General features: G+C 37.9%; 3 protein-coding genes across 5 annotated transcripts in view; 1 reads left to right on the plus strand and 2 right to left on the minus strand.

The window, feature by feature from the left end:
* Positions 1–1,021: 1,021 nt before the first annotated feature.
* fbp2 (fructose-1,6-bisphosphatase 2) lies at positions 1,022–10,483 on the plus strand. The gene is made up of 7 exons (XM_079815090.1): positions 1,022–1,281; positions 2,141–2,303; positions 3,978–4,070; positions 4,583–4,723; positions 5,191–5,328; positions 6,623–6,742; positions 9,161–10,483. The coding sequence occupies exons 1-7, from the start codon at positions 1,109–1,111 to the stop codon at positions 9,347–9,349; spliced, it is 1,017 nt and encodes a 338-aa protein (XP_079671216.1). The 5' UTR covers positions 1,022–1,108; the 3' UTR covers positions 9,350–10,483.
* Positions 10,484–10,806: 323 nt separating this feature from the next.
* ctsla (cathepsin La) lies at positions 10,807–14,990 on the minus strand. 3 transcript variants are annotated; one of them, XM_079815088.1, is made up of 8 exons: positions 14,903–14,990; positions 13,538–13,673; positions 13,320–13,442; positions 13,085–13,237; positions 11,841–12,065; positions 11,575–11,743; positions 11,352–11,469; positions 10,807–11,252 (listed from the first exon to the last, which is right to left on the minus strand). In XM_079815088.1, the coding sequence occupies exons 2-8, from the start codon at positions 13,661–13,663 to the stop codon at positions 11,153–11,155; spliced, it is 1,014 nt and encodes a 337-aa protein (XP_079671214.1). In that variant the 5' UTR covers positions 13,664–13,673; positions 14,903–14,990; the 3' UTR covers positions 10,807–11,152. The 3 variants fall into 3 exon arrangements, with proteins under 3 accessions (XP_079671214.1, XP_079671213.1, XP_079671215.1); XM_079815087.1 differs by lacking the exon at positions 14,903–14,990 and adding an exon at positions 14,275–14,523; XM_079815089.1 differs by lacking the exon at positions 14,903–14,990 and adding an exon at positions 14,195–14,484.
* A 1,952-nt stretch (positions 14,991–16,942) lies between these two features.
* The window catches only part of dapk1 (death-associated protein kinase 1), an 85,186-nt gene continuing 82,236 nt past the window's right edge, over positions 16,943–19,892 (minus strand). The window contains exon 27 of the mRNA XM_079815063.1: positions 16,943–19,884. Within this exon, the coding sequence (XP_079671189.1) occupies positions 18,616–19,884 (1,269 nt within the window). The 3' untranslated portion in view covers positions 16,943–18,615. The remainder of the gene's footprint in view (positions 19,885–19,892) is intronic.

Consider the following 19,892-nt stretch of genomic DNA (forward strand, 5'->3'; position numbering starts at 1 on the left):
AACACTTTGATATTATTGAATGAATGAAAAAGGCAAATTTTCCCTTTTCATACTCAGTGTATTCCTACATAAACAGAGATTTTAATACAAGACATAGGCCTACTGTACAGAAAGTTCAAGCAACCAAAAGAAGAGCAGATGACCTTTTCTGTAAAGGCCAGTGGTGCACAGAGCCCAGCTGACATTTGAGACACATTTTGGGGTGTTGCCCTACATGAGCAAGGTCAAAATATAAATGCATGCGAATCTGTTCATTTTAAGATGTTATTGATAATTATTTGTAGGATTGTGCAGTGGAAAACAAAATGCTCCGAGAAATGCTTGCCTGTGTTCAGTGATTTCTCCTGCGTGTTGGAGCCCACAGCTTTTCTTCTGTGAGTGAAATGTTGTCTGGAAGGATCTGATCCTAATGAGTTTATTATTTTGGGCTCTGTAGCAGAGAAAGCACCCACATTTAAGGCAATAAGAGCATGAGGCAACGCTTGTTTGGATATATGTCTCTCAAATCTGTTGAATCTGGAGAGCGACGTCTATAGCAGCGCATAAATATATTGCGTAAACAGTGCTTGTTGAGGGTTACAATTTAAATAAAGTCCTCGGAAAGCATGTTAATTGCACTTTTCAGTGCTGTGAATCAAATATAATGCATGAGCAGTGTGCTGTTTATCCATTTGCTTTAAACGTGTTTGATGTGTTTAGTCACAGTTCTAGGTTTGATTTTGAGTTATGGGGACACATTTACGTATAAATAAATACACAGTTGTATTAATGTGATCCATTAAACAGACCTCCAGTGTTCATTAGGACACGATTGTCATAAACAATCATGAGCTTTGATTTGCGACCCATGACCTTTTAACCCCTGAGTGTATGTCATGTGTCCACAGTGAACATAAATAATAGACTGAGAGCCAAGGAACGTGCTTTATAAGTTGAGCTCTTTGAGCTCTGGCTCTACTAGCATTCAGACTATACTACTGTCACTTGATCTGCTTCACCAATATAACCCTGGCCTTCATCCACTCACTGTGTATGTAAAAAGACTGCATAGAGTCTCTTCAGTTAGTCTCTGCCTGTCCAACTGCCGCAACACTCGGATACTGTAAGAATGTCGGATCAGTCGGTCTTTGATGTGGACGTATGGACCCTCACTCGCTTCGTGATGGAGACGGGGCGGAAGGCGAAGGGGGCCACCGGAGAACTCACACAGCTCATCAATTCCTTGTTAACTGCTGTTAAAGCTATTTCATCTGCTGTCAGGAAAGCTGGACTCGTTCACCTGTAAGTTTCATTGAATTATTTGAATGAATATGCTTTACTGTGTTATGAAGGCATGCTTTGACTGTATGCTGCAAAAGAGGGTGAAAGTTCGTTCAGCTCAGCCAATCAAAATGTGTGTAGTTACAGTACCCAGTATGAGGTAACATGGGGGTTTGGGGTAGGTTCAGGGGTAGTACCCAGTTATTGGAATAACTAAGTATGTACATGTATTACGCTGTGAGTAGCCTAATCCACAAAATATTGAGGCGCAAGAAGGGACGGAGAAATCAACAAGCCACTTACGTTAAACATCCATAACTCAGACAATGCCGAACAAAGAATTTAGAGAAACTGAGGGCTTTTATGCACAGGGAAGGTAATAAAACAAAGAACAGGTGTGAAACTAAATCAGAAACCATAGCAACAAATAATGACCTCATTAATATAAATGATCCATTACATGTGAGGCTGTTCATTTCTAATTCAGTAATATGTAAATGCCATGGGAGCATTATTTAGGAACACACAGAGAAAAAAGGTGTCAAAATTGTATCTTTAGGGGTAAAACAGCTTGTCGCTGGGGCAGTACCCTTAAAAGGACATCTTTGTTCCTTTTTTTTTTACCATTGAAAGGTTCATAGTCGTACTTTAAGGTATGTGTACTCTAAGGTACTAACATGCACCTTTTTAGGAGTAAAAAAGGTACAAAGATGTCCTTTTAAGTGTACTGCCCCAGCGACAAGCTGTTTTACCCCTAAAGATACAATTTTGACACCTTTTTTTCTGTATTAATAAGGAAACCCCAGCATTCACTGTTTTGGCATTTGAACCTCAGTTTCTGCTTTTTAATGTTAGTATGTTCTGGTTTCACTGAACACAGTCACGGCCTTGCCGGGCAGGTGAACGTCACAGGCGATGACCAGAAGAAGTTGGATGTGCTTTCCAATGATCTGGTCATCAATATGCTGCAGGCCTCTTACGGCACCTGTTTGATGGTTTCTGAGGAGAACAAGGACGTCATCTACACACCTGCTGAGAAAAGAGTATGAGCATTGCGATAAGTCTTGTTTATTAGTATATTTTTTACTGCTAAAGAGAAATGTCTGTCATTATTTACTCACCCTCATGTCATTCAAAACCTGTAGGATGTTTTTCTTTCCACAAAAGATGTTAGGTTTATGCTGCTCTTTTCATAAAGAGCAAATAAAGAGAGTCAGTCAAGCTCCTAGTGCATATTAAAAGCTTCACAAAAGTTGTTCATCAATTTTGGCCACATTTTCAGAAAATGTTAAGTCTCTATTCACTGAATATTTAGTTTCTGCTATATTGAAAATGTACATATTTGAATTTGGCATTTCATGATCGGTTACGTAACTTCATGTCCAACAATATCATGAGTGTCAAACTTGTCATATTTGGATGTGAACATATCTAATATGACATATTTTCATTGGTTTAGCTTAAGACATTTTGGAATTGTATCATGTTGACTAAACTGTGTTTTTGTCATTTATTTGAGCCTGACAGGCCCTGGCCTTTCCTTTTGTGTTCAAAGAAGAAAGAAAGTAGCCTAATACAGGTTTGAAACAACACGAGAGTGAGTAAATGATGACAAAAAATATATTTTGAACTATTCCTTTAACACCTGATGTCATGTTCACGATTGTGTTATGAACCAAATGTTGAATGAATAGAAAGTTTTTATTTCAGCAATGAACTCTAGTCAAACAAGTAAATATTAATGGGCGTATATAATAAAATGGTATTGCTGCTCGTTGGAAACATTGTTATTGGATAAAAGAGAGAATAGCTCAAAATGCGTTGTTTAAAACGTTGAGCTTGTTTTGGATGACTGAAGACAAATAATAAATCCAAGACAGATTTCTGATGTTTAGAAAGCAGTGTTTAAATTCCTGGTAGGTCCTTGTATTCATGCATGCAGTGTTTTTTTCTCTCTCTCTCGAAATAACTAAAAAAAATAAATAACTAAAAAAAATATATATATATATATATATATATATATATATATATATATATACATATACATATACATATACATATATATATATATATATATATCTATCGATCTGGATATCAAAATGGTTAGAACAGGATAAAGTTAATTAGTTTCCATCACACATATATCCAAATGTAAAAAAAGATTATAGTCAGGTAAAATAAAATAGCTTGAAGCATAAATAAATAAAACCTTAGAAATGTCTGTGTGGTTTCAGAATTAGTTATTATGGCTGCTGAAAACTATTTATGTCTAATACAGGGGTTTTCAAACAGGGGGCCGCACAGGGGATACAGGGGGTCCGTGGAGAAAGTCTAGAGAAAAACTGTAAAAAATAAATAAATATAATAATAATAATTTGATTAAAATAAACGAATAAAGCAATAGATTAGATCTAAATAAATATATATATATATATATTTTTTTTTTTGTGAATGGGAACCTGGGCAAAATTATTAGTTAGTCACTAATCTATTAAATAGATTAAAATAAATAAAAAATAAATTTGCTTTATGTAAATAAATAAATATTTGATTAAAATTAAATGAATAAATAATAATGCGTATAACAATACATCAGGCCTACTAAAGTGATAATTATAATATTCGTATTTGTTGAGTTTATTCAGATAATTACCACATGAGGTCGCCGTCTCTCTCATTCCGACTGCATACTCAGTTCAGACTGCTGTTTGTCACAGGGAAAGTATATAGTCTGTTTTGATCCTCTGGATGGCTCCTCCAACATTGACTGTTTGGCCCCCATTGGCACCATCTTTGCCATCTACAAAAGGGTGAGTGTTTGTATTGCATCTGTTGACTGCAAGATTGGAGTTGCATGTGCATTTGGTGCATGCGAGAAACCCATAAGCAAATGCAAAAAATAATAATAGAATTGTGTTTCCATGTAAACTTTTTGTCATCTGTGTGTGGGATGGATTGGTTTGATGTTTGGTGTTCTTGTGCTACTTTTCCATGCAGATTGACGAGGTATGCTGACTGCATTTGACCCTGCCTGATGACAAATATTGGCTAAGCAATTAATTCAATATAACTTTAAATGTGTTTTATTAAGTGCACTGGAATGTAATGAATAGCAACGGCACAGCTTATCTTATTAGTCTTGAACGTTTATGTTTTAATATTACATTATAACTGCAGTAACAAACATGTACTCTAGGTGGTGTCATTTGGGTTTGTTGAATGAACTTGACGTGCATGTACAATTTCATAATAACGATGAGGCTAAATTCACTCTTTTGTCTTTGTAGACAGACGGCTGATTCAGTTGTTTTGTCTGTTTCAGGCCTCAGATGGAGAACCGACCGTCAAGGACGCCCTACAGCCAGGCAATCAGATCGTGTGTGCGGGTTACGCTCTTTACGGCAGCGCCACGGTAGTGGCTCTCAGCACAGGAACTGGAGTTAACTTCTTCATGCTGGACCCAGTACGCACAAAAATTTCAATCTACTGAAACGATATACTAATAATGATTAATGATTCTAGGACTTTATCAAATAAATATTAAAGTATAGGTTAAGACGTGAGATCAGAGTTTTATGGCCACCGTATATAGGCTACTCAAGTAATTCAAGTGAATCATTTACAGCTTAACGACTATTATGAGCAAAGTGAACAGACACCGAGCATAATATTGTCTTAAAAAGAAAAATAGTTATGTAGTAAACTGTGAAACCTTTTTTTTATACTTATACAATATGTTAGTGGGAGTTGTTTCACTTCTCTTTATAGCTTAACATCTTTAGAGTTGTGGCTGTAGTGAACTACTTTTGATTCCTCATCTTTGGCTAATTTATATTTAGTTTCTCTAACATACAGTAGGCTACAGTTGTGTGTCATTGTGTAACTTACATGAGCTCATGATTTTTTTTTTTTGATGCTCCTCTTCTTCAGGCAATTGGCGAATTCATCCTGACAGACAGAAATGTGAAGATCAAGAAAAAGGGGAATATTTACAGTATCAATGAGGGCTATGCTAAGTACTTTGAGCCTGCAGTCAATGAGTATTTAAAGCACAAGAAATACCCAGAGGTGGGTGTCGAGACATACAGTACATAGCCAAAGTATGTTGCTTTGCCTGTGTATGTAAATTATTTTGGGAAAGTCTTATTGTTGCTAGCTGAGATTTTCTGAGCTAAATGTGTCCGTAAGATCACAACACTTGCACAGCACAAATCAAACTGTTGAGTGCACATGGTGATTTGCTCTGTACAACACATCATGTGACAGCCTTACTTACATGTTCATGACATGTTGCGACAAAACAGGGAATGTTGCTTAGCTGGCCTGAAGATCACTTAGTTTACAACAAAGTGAGTCTGAATAATGCTTGCTGACTGATCAACAGCTTGCATGACTGCAAAGCCGTGCTTAGCATCAGCTGATGTTTACACACATTACATATTGCTGGAAAGTGATGAGCGACTTCCTCTGCAGAAAGAAATCCTGTTCTGTTTTCTGACCTGGAACATATAGACTCAGCATATGTCACTGATTCAAGAGCGACTGGGTGCAGTGTGATCACAAAATATGCAGAGTATGAGTTTTCTGTGGGTCAGCTAGTTAATTATTAAAGTTTTTTTTGTAGTGAATAGATGTGAGATCTTGTGTTTCCAGGAATACATGTTTTTGTTTCTTCATTTTAAGATCATCTTAAGCAGTCTGATGGTGATAAGAAGGAAAAAGTAAACAAACAAAAAAGAGCTTGTCTTAGATAAAGTACTGCATTACAAAATGGTAAAACTTGCTAATCACGTACCTTATGTTATCAACTCGTTTTCTTAGAAGTGTTGTCAGAAACATGCTATCTTTCTAAAGGAAGAGGCATTTCATTTGATGACAGATGTCTGTGTTACACTTTATTTTCTTTTGTCCTTGTTACTGTGCAATTATACAAATAAGTACTGAGGAGAAATATTAACACCATGTACTTACTATATAATTAGGAGTAGGGTTTGGTTTTGGGTTAGTTGGTGTTTTACTAACTAGTACAAATATGTGTTTTAGCTGCCACAGATGTGTTTAGCTGTCCAGCTGGGTTTCAGTTTCCTGGAACTTCTCACACTACTTCCTGCTTTCCTATCCTCTTTTATTGAAGCTCATGTGACCTTTGTTCCCACCAATGTTTGTTTTTTTAGATTGTTTGCAGGCTGTGATGCAAGTCGAAATATTTTCAGTTCACAAATCCAGGCCTAGAATATCATGTATAATCAAAGTTTCTTATTCAAAGCACAAATATATGAACATCATTTGAGGTTTTGTTCTTATGAATACTGATGACATGTCCTCCTGGTATTATGTTTGATATAATGTAATTGTCTCACAGGATGGCAGTGCCCCATATGGTGCCAGGTATGTTGGGTCGATGGTGTCTGATATACACCGTACCATCGCATATGGTGGCATATTCATGTACCCAGCCAATGAGAAGAGTCCAAAAGGAAAGGTGAGATCACATGTTTTTAAGATATTCGGGAAAAAAAGTGGAAACCGGTCATAAAAAAAGCACATTTGGTGATAGTGATATAATAAAATGATGAGTATGAAGACTTTTACCATATTATGTTACAGTACAGTATGGTTGTGTTCAGTGTTATTTTGGTTTTATTTATGTATTATAGCATTTATTATTACCTGTTATTTTTATATATTTATTTTAAATGTTTTAAAGTTTTAGTAACATTTATGTGCTGTTGCCATTTTGATTAGTTTTTTTATATTTATATTTAGCTTTCATTTTTATTTCAGTTTTACTCATTTTAGTTCTTCAACGTATTTTATTTCAGTTTGTTGCCAAGGCAACATTTCTCATTTTTCCTTTCAAGTTTTTTTTTTGTTTAAGTCTTCATCTAATATTTACATATTATTTATTTCAACTTAGAGTGCTGCAGCCATGACGTCAAAACCCGGAAGACTAATTGGCCAGTGGTTCCCTAGAAATGTTCCTACAAATAATGGAGTTTTTCCATTTATGAGTGACATAAGGTACCGAGTACTGTGAAGTTATGTTTACCACAGACCTTATTTTACTCATAAACTGAAAAACCCCGTTATAAAAACCCATGGGAAAATCTCAAGGGAAACACTAATGAGTAAAGGCTGGCCCACATTAAAAGATTTTTAAAATCTTATAAGCTTTTTAAAACGTGAGAGACCACAAACATGATGATAAAAAAAATCATAGATTTGAGTAAACAAAGATGGCGGATGACGGGAAAGAAGAAACGGTGATAATAGACCTTGTTGTGTTCCAGTTCGTTTTTTATGCCCTTCCCTCGCTATGTACGTCATTGCTTACGAGTACCCACTACTGGCGGAACCCTTGCAATGGGCTGAATTGGAACGTCCTAAGCCCTTGATCACTTATTAATAATAATGACTTATTACTTACTTTTTCATTCTAAATGTATATAGGTGTGTTTGGGATGTTTCAAATAACAAAATAATATTTCATAGTGGTGTGTGGTGGGGGTAACTTAAACGCGATCTGCGGTGACGTCACAATCTTGTTGTATTGTGGTATATGGAGCTGCCTGAAGTGTACATATGAAGCAGACTTGCTCCCTTGGTCAAAATCGAGGGTCTGTCCATATAAACTTCACTTGTCCACTTCATGAAGTGGAACGCACTTCAAAATGGCGGCGTGGATTCCCCTGTGGCAGGGGTCTCCAAACTGTCCTGCAGAGTTTAGCTCCAACCCCAATTAAACACACCTGAACCAGGTGATCAGTGTCTTACTAGGACCGTGTAAGACCTTGTTTAGCTGGTTCAGGTGTGTTTTTTTGGGGTTGGAGCTAAACTCTGCAGGACAGCGGCCCTCGAGGACCGAGTTTGGAGACCCCTGCCATGTGGGGAAGTTCATGAGTGTGTGTGTCTAAAAGCGAAGAGGAGCGCAGCTCTAATTTACTGCAATGCCCGCCATCTTTAAAATATAAGCGAGGAATAAAAGCGAGGCTGTGAAAGATAGACAAACATCGCTTCAGTGGGTTGTACTGTTATTTAATGTTTTTGGATTGTTCTCCTGACAAAATACTGCAAAAAACATTTTTCCAAGAAATTTCAGTAGACAAAAAAACTCCAGACAACATGAGCAGTGGAAAATTATAAGTGAGAGGAGCTTAATACAGCTTTTAAAGCGGATGCCATTGAAAATACAGTAAGTCTATCCCTCACAGCCTCGCTTTCATACCAGTCATGCTGCTGTGAATATGGTCTATAGTCTTTAGTCTTCAGAGTTTCGACGTCATACCTGCGGCACTCTATTAACAATATTTACGTATTCATTTTAGCTTTAGTTAACAATAACAACACTGCAGCAGACTAGGTCACTTCATCACAAGGCATAAGAACACTTCTATTATCCATAAGTCTATGCACTGTTTTATACTGTAGATTACTTTAAGGTTTACAGCAGGTGCAGGCAGGTTGTATTCCCATAACAGATAACCTCTCATTTGAGGTTGAAGAGCTGTGTCATTCCTGACAATGGGCAGTGACCTAACCCACAAACTGGAGCAAATACACACTATAGCATGAAAGCAGTGACCCAGATATAGTATCTGCAGTTCATGCTGCGTTTCAAGAAAGGCCAGTTTATAAACTTTAATATGCATTTACACAGACCAGTGTCTCTGTTCTACACAGATAAGACTAAATTGAATCCGTTCTGAATGAACTCAAAAAATACTCCATGACCCAAAAATTGACAATTGATAAGAGAAAATGAAACATATCGGCTTTAAACTCGGAGGTAAAACTAGGATAAGTCTTCACGGTTTAGACCCTTAGAACTTCCATTGTGGGTTTATCAGCGTTATGTAACGTCTATGGCTCTCTTTTGTCTCACATGTTTCATGCTCATCAGCTGAGGTTGCTGTACGAGTGTAACCCCATAGCCTTCCTGATCGAGCAGGCCGGAGGCATCGCCACGACAGGCACCCAGCGCGTCCTGGATATTATTCCCGAGGGACTGCACCAGAGAGCGCCCTTTGTGGGGGGCTCTCCAGATGATGTGGAGGAGTACTTGTCCTTTGTCAAGAAACAGAAAAAATAGAGATTTCGGCACATTGACAACCCACATGACATTGAGTTAACATACAAAACATCACAGTAGTAGCTTTTTTAGTAGAAGCAATGCTTTTGTAAACAGAATCACATTAAATTTCCAGTATTTTAAATCATTTTTTTCTTCCCTTATTGCACGAATCACACATTCAAGGTCTTTCCCGTTCAGATTTGGTCTTCTACCCCTTTCGCAATCTTTCTTCCTCACTTATTTTATGTGAACATATTGTGCCTTTAGCAATGTGTTGTTTGTTAGTTGGTAAAGTGTTTAAACCCTCTTGTTCTAACAGACCCCTCCCCTCTAGCACAAGAGCCAAAACCCCAATAATCTCCACCCCACAAAGTCTAAGTTTGCTGGTCATGATTATGACACGTTTAATGGCAACATGCCAAGAGATAAACAAATAGGACACATTGTATTGCTTGAGCAAATGAACAGCCCTCCATGTTAATGTTTACCTCTCCTGAAGATCACAACACATACAGCGGAGAAAAAAATAGAATGTGACTGTTTGGAAAACCTGTATTTTTTTTTTTTTTTTTTTACCCTCATGAACCTGACATTGATCCCAGATATGCAGCTTCTTAGGTTTAAGTTGTTGAAAGCAATACTGGAAACCAGTACCATTTAGTCATAACCAACTAACTTCCTGTTAAAATATGTTTAAAATGAATAGTTCACCCCAAAATGAACATTTTCATGTTGTTCCAAATCCTGTATGAGTTACTTTCTTCTGTTAAACACAAAAGAAGATATTTTAAAGAATGTTGGTAACCAGACAGTTGACGGTAGCCAATGACTTCCACAATAAAATACTATGGAAGTCAAAGGGTGTCGTCAACTTTCTCATAGTAAATACTATGGAAGTCTGGTTACCAACATTCTTCAAAATATCTTTTGTGTTCAGCAGAAGAAAGAAACTCATTCAGATTTGGAACAACATGAATGTGAGTAGAGGATGACAGAATTTTCATTTTTGGGTGAACTATCCCTTTAATTGCACTAGTCTTCATTTTCTGTTTGCTAATCACAAGTCAACAAAATGTTGCAGTGAGGTGATAAGAATAATTTTGTTTTGCAAATGGTATGTAAAGCCACAGCAAAATATACACACTATCGTACAAAAGTTTGGGATTATTTTTGGGACTTATTCTCACCAAGGCTGCATTTATTTGATCGGAAATACAGTGAAATATTTCAAGTATCTGATTTCTATTTGAATATATTTTAAAATATAATTTATTTCTGTGATGTCAAAGCTGAATTTTCAACATCATTACTCCAGTCTTCAGTGTCACATGATCCTTCAGAAATCATTCTAATATGTTGATTTGGTGAAAAAATCTTTTATACAGTAATGTATGTCGTTATGGGCAAAATAATGTTTTTAAATTCCATATATAGAACTATTGGAAGAATATAAATCCAAGCCAAACGAAAACAGCTACATGTTTAAAAGTTTATTTGATCATACAGAAAGTAGAAATAAAAAACATTTGTACATTGTGACTTAAACTAAAGAACATGTATTTACATTGAGGCAAAAATCAACTAAATCAAAGCCATTGAAATGACCAAAAAAAAACAAAACAATTGCATATAGTCCCTAAAACAGTGTCACACAATGCCTAGAGGTTTCTCTCTCACAGTCTCATTCAGGCTGCGAGACACGGTCCCCTGTGTTAGGCGACTCCTTTTTTACTACACTAGTGGATTTCAGTGAACCACTCAGGTATCCGAGACACTAATGTGGCCTTCTGGTACAATGTCTCGATATTAGAGGTATCTTCCTTAGACAAGAGGGTAGCTAGCTGCTGTAGCAATACCGCAGTGGTTGTGTCTGTCCTTTGCCATGTAGATATATCCTTTATCACCCCAGTTCTCGCTCCAGCTAGAATACAAAAAAGGCACATTGGGTTAAAACCACTGGCTTTAAACATCGGCCATTCATGGGTTTTATGTGAACGTACAGTATAAATGATCTTCTTACCTGTTCTTGACAATCCAGTACTTCTTGCCATCAACATCCTCGCCCTCAAAACCATAACCAACGGCAAGAACGCCATGATCTAGCTCCTCGCTGCTGCACTCTTTCTCAAAGTAGATGCCTATAACAAGAGATATACATCCGTTAGTTCACACCCACAGGCTTCTCCTTCACTAAACTCTGTCATTTAGTAAGCTTAACAACTAGTGGTGAGAAATATGCACACCTGACTGGTAGAACTGGAATGACTCGTGTCCAGCATCAATAGCAACAGACACCGGTCCCACAGCGGCTATAGCCTTCATCAGAGCATGTTCCTTTCCACTGGGAATGTCAACGAATCCGGTGTCATTGGCTGCGCTGTTTTTGGGATCAAAATGGCAGGGCTGATCGTCCTGAAAACAAATGTAAAAACAAAGCATGCGTGTTATGGTAATCCTTTATGCAATTAATCAGAGTCATTTCAGAAGAATAAAGAGTTATGTAACTTACAGTTCCCAAGTAGGGGTAGGACTCTTCTGAGTCCAGGCCGCTTTGGTCCTTGATGTACTGGAAGGCCTGGTCCATGAGGCCTCCGTTACAGCCCTCGTTGCCTTCAGGACGGGAGCAGTCCACCAGGTTCTGCTCGCTCAGAGACACCAGTTTTCCAGTCTTCCTGAACATCTGACCCTCCATGGCTCCAGTTGTGCTGAAGGCCCAGCAAGAACCGCACTCACCCTGAAAATATTGCATTTGAAAATATTTTAGAACAGCGATTATTAAACGGGGCCGGGGCCATTATAATTTTGGCATAAAATAATTAAGATATTTCTTATTTTGGTTCCCCCTTCAACATGTTTTTTTTTTTCTTTAAAGAAAAAAATGTCTTGAAAAACTTGCCTAATTTTAAAAATGCAATTTCTAGACCTGGAAAATTCATGTAAATTAATAAACCATGTTTATTTTTGAATAACTGCAACTAGTCACTAGTAATGGAAAGCTGTAAAATATTTTATTGTGTAGATACTGTGAATAACAAGAAAATTTATGGAATAGTGAATAAGTTATTTTATTTTTTTAATTGTTTAGTTATTTTTTCATATAAATTATTTGAATTACTTTTTTAATTTATAGAATCTGTGATTGCCTATTGATTAAAATTATATTTTGGCTAGTGGGCCTTTGAATATTGTTGTGCACAAAGGGGGGCTTGGAGTTAAAAAGGTTGGTGACACTTTAGTTTAGGGTCCAATTCTCACTATTAAGTAGTTGTTTATTAGCATGCATATTACAATCATATTGGCTGTTCATAAGTACTTATAAAGCACATATTAATGCCTTATTCTGCATCCCTTAATCCTACCCAATACCTAAACGCTACAAAAACGACCTAACTAACTATTAATAAGCAGTAAGTAGGAGTTTATTGAGGAAAAAGTTGTGGTTAATAGTTAATAGTGAGAATTGGACCCTAATCTAAAGTGACCAAAAGGTTAGTAGTTTACTAAATAGTTTACCACTAGTTTAGACTAGACTACTTTAAATGGCCTAATAGATTATATGCGGTTTATTTATGACACATTTTCTCTGTGTATACCTGGAAAGACAACTATGATCTTTTACACACATCATATAGGTCTAATTTCCATAGTGGTCAGACCAGTTTTTTGTGTTTGTGTGGAGTTTGTATATGAGCTGTGGCTCATATTCAATTGTATATCATTTCTAGCTATTTAAGATAAAGGCAGCTATCTCACCTGATCTTTCACAGGAGTTACATATCCCTTCTCTCTCCAGTCCAACTTGTTTGGGGCCTCCAGGAAGTTGGGTTCCATGAAGAAGGTTCCAGCGACTCGTCTCTCCTTCTTGTGCTTGAAGCCATTCATCACCTGCCTGAACTCCTCATGAGTCTGTAGATATAGAATACATTGATGAATTGAAGGAATTTCATAAATCAGTGTGCATACGCCTCAAATAAACTTCTAAACTCACCATGTCCCCAAAGTGGTTCATTCCGAGTCTGTAAGTGTGTTCGCCCATGGAGTGCTCGAGATTGTGCAGTTCGATCTTATTCAAGTTTTTCTCCCAGACCATTCGCCTCCACCCCTCCTCCTTCTGTGTTGAAAGAGATAACACAGAGTTCCACGTCTTGCTCCGTTTTCAACTTGTTCATGTTAATTTAAAGCCAGCAATGAACCTTTAACACTCACTTCATGGTATTTTTTACTGTGCCAGTTCTTCCACTGCTCCCAATGGTCGTCTAACTGCTTGTCCAGAGTTGGAGCAGCAAATACTGCACTGAGGCACAACGTGAACGCTGCCAAATACACCCTCATGATCAAAACGCTGCAGGGGGGAAAACAACAACAACAACAGGTCAGACATGTTTCAAAAAGTGACTATGAACTTTTTTTATTCCATGTAAAGATATCAAATTAAAACATGTAAAAGTTGCTGTTCTTTTGTGTTTGTTTGCTTGTTTGTTTTTCACCACCATTTTAGCTCTAATATTTTGAATTGAGACATTTTTAGTACAAATATTCAGTGTCTTTGATGGATTATAATTATAATATAAAGGGTCATAACTATGAGGTTAAAAAAAAATCGAAATTATGAGAGAAAAAGAAAAAATCGTGAGATTAAAAAAATCTAAATTATGGGAATAATTCGACCTTTTAAGACCAGAATTATTACCAGTTCATAATTTCGACTCGTTATCATGAATTAGCAAGTCAGAATTCCAATTTTTTATCTTATGGTACCGAATAGGAATTATTTGTAATTAATATGCTCTTAATGCTGCATAAACCCATTTAAAATGAGGAAACTGCTTGAAATGTCATGCCAAATTTTCGTTAGTTAGTCACCTCGCTGCTGTATAATTAAACGTGTATGTATATTTAAAAGAACAGGCGTATATTTCCAAAGTGTCGTGAGATCAGATTACCGCCGCGACATATTTGTTTACACCGTGTAAAGAACCACCAGCAGACAGATGTAGTTATAACGTTGTTATGAATAGTAATAAAAGCCACCGAGAGTAACGTTAATGAAAACGAACAGAAACGAATCTATATCGATATCTGTATATCTTCGAAAAATATATTTGTTCACAACACGGGCCTCCGGACAGACACACCGGTCTGAATACAGAAGAGAATACGGTGTTCCTTTTGCAGCAGAAGTCACGGGATCTGGATGGTTGCAGCCCAGTTTCCCAGGAAAAGAAAACAAAGAGCGAAACCAGGCCACGGAAATCGAAAAAGAAACTATTGGAACAATTTTAGATAAATGGCTATAGAAAAAAGCGCTGTGATTTACCCATCTATTAAACGAAGGTGTAACCGTGTGTCTCAAGAATGTATTTTGTATTAACGTTACAGTTCATAAGAATGTATCAGCAACCGAGCGACCTAACAAGCTCCATTCTGTTCTGTATAAAGCAACAAAAAACTAAACAAAGATGTATATAACAAGTTTGCTTTAAAAAGGTCCATTAAACGTTAGACGCTTTTTTGAAAACAAACGTAAAAACAACACAAGATTTCGGAGAGCTTTAAAAACTCCTGACTCACCCTGTAGTCCTGAATCCCGAAGAAAATATTTTTGCCGCAGACGGCCACAAGTTTATAGTGCAGCTGAAGGCAAATTCCTAGATCTCTCATTGGTCGAGACTCTTGCATACAGGTCTTTAGATCCCGCCCCCCGACAACACGTCAGAGCATGTGACCCACCAGCACGTGATGACTTCACGACAGATGATATTACTCATGTAACAAAAAACAATGTTGCTAAATGAACAGCCTAAAATATTTGTATGCCTTATTATTATTAACTAGCAAGTAGTGCTTATGCCTTCTAAGTGTTCAAAGATTGAATGAATTCATGTTAGATTTAATTACCAAACCACGATTCTAACAGCTGACTAGACCTAGATTTGTGAATAAATACATTTAAAACGTTTACATACTCAATTATAAAGGATAATAAAACAAAACGAACTCTTATTTTAATAAGCAATCTCACATTTTCACTATAGGGAACACTATACAATACCAAGTAAACAACATGAATGCATTGAACTGCATGGCCTTGCTCACTCACTCTCACGTCGAAAACACTAAGAACAGTGTATATTGAATTTACTATCAGTACGTCTATGTGAGGACGTCAGTGCATGTAATCTAATCCTATAACTTGACTCTGTAACAACATTCCACATTGTTTACATTCATTGCCAAGCTTTGTGGCAGGTCAGAATTAGAGTGCTGCTGAATCTACATAACAACAAGGGGAAACTTACTGATTAATGGGTACCTCTGTCACAAGTAGTGCACAATAGCTGTGGATGGGAAGATTGCTCAGTTATCACTTATCACCTATCAGCCAATCTCTTCAGCAATGATCAAAAAGGAGCAGTTAAAAGAAATAGCCTATTATTGATCAAGTGTGAGCAATATACGCCAAACATGACTCTGCGTTACATTAGTATTACATTGTCACTAAATATATATTTTTTTGTCAACTACACTCTAAAAAATAAAGGTTGTTTTGGCATGGATGGTTCCATTAAAGGGATGGTTCACCCAAAAATTAAAATTCTGTCATTATTTACTCACCCTCAAGTTGTTCCAAACCTGTATGAATTTCTTTCTTCTGCTAAACACAAAGGAAGATATTTGGAAGAAAGTTTGCTACCAAGCGGATCTCTGCAGCCATTACCATAGTCAAGGTTGGGGATACTATGGTAGTCAATGGCTGCCGAGATCTGCTTGGCTACAAACATTCTTCCAAATATCTTTGTGTTCAGCAGAAGACAGACATTCATACAGGTTCGGAACAACTTGAGGATGAGTAAATGATGACAGAATTTTCATTTTTGGGTGAACTATCCCTTTAAGAACCTTTAACATAAACGGATAACGATTCTTTAAAGTGGAAAAAAGAAACCTCTATAAAGAGAGACAAGAAAGAAGAGAACAGGAAAGCTTCAATATGTTATGTTGAAATATAGGTGCGGTAATTCCGTTCGCTGAATAATGCAAGCTCTGTCATGCCACATGATCTGACTCCTCAAAAAACAAGCACATGACTGATTATTCATCGTGTAATGATTATCATTTTCAATTCGCTTTAGTGGGCACTGCTTCTCAAGGTTGATTTGAAGGCCTCAGTGGGAGAGCACATGCAAAAGGCATTTTACACAGAATGTACAATACCTTTGGAAATTAATATAAAATACATGGAATGTTACTGGGACAGGTTTAATAGCATATTCCATAATTTAAACCAAATAATCAGCTATTTTGCAGGGGGAAACTTCCTGTCCTAAAAATCTTCCTGTCTTTGCAATTTCTCTACAATCTCTTTCCTTCAAATCTTTTCTCTCAGTTTCTCAGCTCATCTCTGCTAGTGTTTATTTTTTGTTGTCGTTTGCTTATATAGAACTATGAATGTTTCTAACTGTTATGTCTTCACATAATTTATTTTCTTTGTGCAATGCCCTTAAGTTGGGGTGCTTCATAAATAAAATGTATTATTATTCTCCTAAAATGTTTTTTTAAACAGCTAAATGTAAAATAATGCATAGACAACACAAAAAAAACATTGATTAGAATAATTGAGTAAACAATTTATTATATATAAAAAAGTAGTACACTGTAAAGTTGAAGGAAGTATTAAGGACATGGCATTCAGAGACATGCGAACATAATATAAATAGAGAAATAATGTGAAGGTCTTGTGCAAAGAGATGACTGTACAAGTCTTAAATACACCAGGATAGCATCCCCTCTGATTTACCCTGTTAAAGTCTTCAGAGGGGAAACCATGAACCTTGACCACAGCTAAACAGAGAAAGAGCTCCATAATACATGGACTTAATCACAATATAAAAATGTGCCTTTTGGAATGAGAGAACAAAATATGCCCGATTCCCTTTTAGAATTGTTTGAGATTTTAAGCCTGCAAGGGGAAAGATGGAGGGTTGGAGGATAGAGCTGTCCCAAAATATTATATGGAGCAGTCCTCATTTTTTTAGACATTAAAAAACATGATGAAACGGTCTCGTTTGAAGGAGAGCAAAAGAGTCATAAGCATGTGTTTAGATGTAATAGAGAGTCTTTGCTGCCATCTACAGTTTTCAAGTTGTCACTTCATTTGTGTCCAGTTTACCACATTCATTACATCCAGACAGTTATTCCTATAACTGAAGAATGGCATCGCTTTTATCAGTTTCAATGCAAATGTTGACATTTTATGACTTTTTTTTTTTTTACTTCCCGAATGTAAAGAATACACATGACTAAGTGTTCAAAATGAACTAGTCTTAAACACTCAACAACAGTGTAAATGTGTGAAACAGAATATATTGATATAACAGCTGAACAACTGCAACAAAGATCATGCTTATCAATACACTGAAGCAGACATCACTAAAAAAAAAGAAAATAATTCTTATTTGTCATGTAAGTGCCTTGATCATTTCATCATTTCCATTTGATAGGTAGTTAGAACTGTAATATTTCTCAAAAGTGAATGTGACAAGTATAAGTGTGAATAGGACAAATGTGAAGTATTTCAAAAACCAGATTTTAAAATAATTGACCATGTATTTTTGCTTTTAAAAAGGAATGTTTAGTATGTTGGTTTGTGCTTTATCAGTCAAATAAAACCCTGTCCGACAAATTATGCCTTTTAGTTGCAATAAGAAACATTCAGGTAGTAAGTAAACTACACAATTTTCTACGTTTGGCAACAAGCGTAAATCTATTGTTGCTTAATAGATATGTTCATTAAAAGCTTCCTAAGACAGGTCAACTCTGAAGCACTGGCAGAGGTGCACATCCAATTTTGAAATCTAAAATGATGGCTCTTTGTCAACAGTTTACTATCTTCAAGGCACTCAATAGCTTGAGTCATTTATTAAATAATGTTGCCAAGCACTTAGTGATCGATCATTCGGTCATCAAATTTAGTGTAATTCCCCTATAACAGCTGTCTGATTATATAAAAGGATTCATTCGATAAGGACATTTTGAGAAAGGCCATCTACAGTTGTTTCACCTTGGGAATGCGAGACAAGTCGATAAAAGATTTGCAGGGAAAAAGTTACATAGGCACCTTTTGAGAGACACAGAGGATGAACATTCAGAAATCGCGAAGGGCAACAAAATGGACATGAAAAGAGTATCTGATTCAAATACTTCAGTCTCAGGACACCAGGGAGTTTGATATTTAACACCACTGCCGGTTAATTGCACGTTTCTCTATAGACACCAGTGACGTCCTAACGAGAGATCACGGAACTGATGGAGTTGTAGGACGTGCCGCCCCCGTTACACACCGGGCTGTAGGGCTCCGGTGGGGTGCCCAGAATCTCCATGTTGACTCGGAACACGGGGGCAGCTCTAAGGAGGAAATCTGCTGCGTCCCGACGGCCAAGTTCTCGCAACTTAGCGACCAAAATGCCTATGCTTGAATCGGGTCGTTGGCTCCATTCTTGCAGGAGCGTGGCTGTGGGGCTGACAAGGGAAAGGGGGTCTGCAGGCGGTGTCCCGTTGGTGCCAGAACTGTATTTAGCAGCAAGCTCGCTAAGGCCCAAGTTCATGGCAAGCAGGCACCAGTCCTTTCCGAGGGCATCAGGTGGGTCCAGCAGGCGGCAGAGCTTGCGCCGAGCCAGGAGACTGACTTCCGCCACGGCCACTTCCCCACCAAGGCTGCCCTGTTTGTAGACCTGGATGCATCCTAATGCTACGATACTGACAAAGCTCTCACGATAGCCGCCCATTGTGTTCGACAGCGCATTCTCGCCTCGCGCCTGAGCACGGAAAAAGTCCCTCGGCTGGTAGAGCATGACAGGGCCGTGGTGTTCCCGCAGCTGCTGAGGGCTTAGATAATGTCGGGCGGTAAGCAAACCGGGTAATGTAGCAGCTAAGAGACCCTCTGCCATGCCGCACAATGTGTCCAACAAACCATAGCAACGTCCGGGATCTGTGTCAGGTCCTCGTAACTGTACCTCCATGCCCTGCCCGTGGTTCACAAGCAGAACCAGAGCCTCAGCTCCACCGAGTCCGACCCGAGCTCCACCGCTCCACAACCTCACATCCTCGGGCTCGACCTCAGGCTTCTGTTGCCGGCCCCACCGACATAAGTTCACTTGGAACTTATGGAAAAGTCCACAAGGGAATGGCGCCAAGTGCTCCGCGGGGACAACGCGTACTCCACCATAAAGCAAAGTGTCCTCACCTTCGATGTCTTCCTCATCAGTCCAGGTGTGCTGTAGGCCACCCGTGCGTATCAGGGCAGGGATGTCCACCATTCCCGGGTTGGCTGAATCGCGGGCACATACGTCCATGGCGTCGAGCACCTGGAGAAGTTCATCGATGTCGCCTTCGGTGACAAGGTTTTGGAGTTCTTCCACACGGTAGCGGCCTCGGTAGTGGTGGATCGCTTTGGGGGTTTCAATTGAGAGAAGCTTGCCAAGTACGTTACTACAAAGCCAGCGAGGATCTAACAGGACAACATCCTGGACAGTCTCACTCTGCATGATGTTAATCTAGGGAA

Source organism: Gobio gobio (assembly GCF_949357685.1).
Source record: "Gobio gobio genome assembly, chromosome: 4".
NCBI classification, from domain to species: domain Eukaryota; kingdom Metazoa; phylum Chordata; class Actinopteri; order Cypriniformes; family Gobionidae; genus Gobio; species Gobio gobio.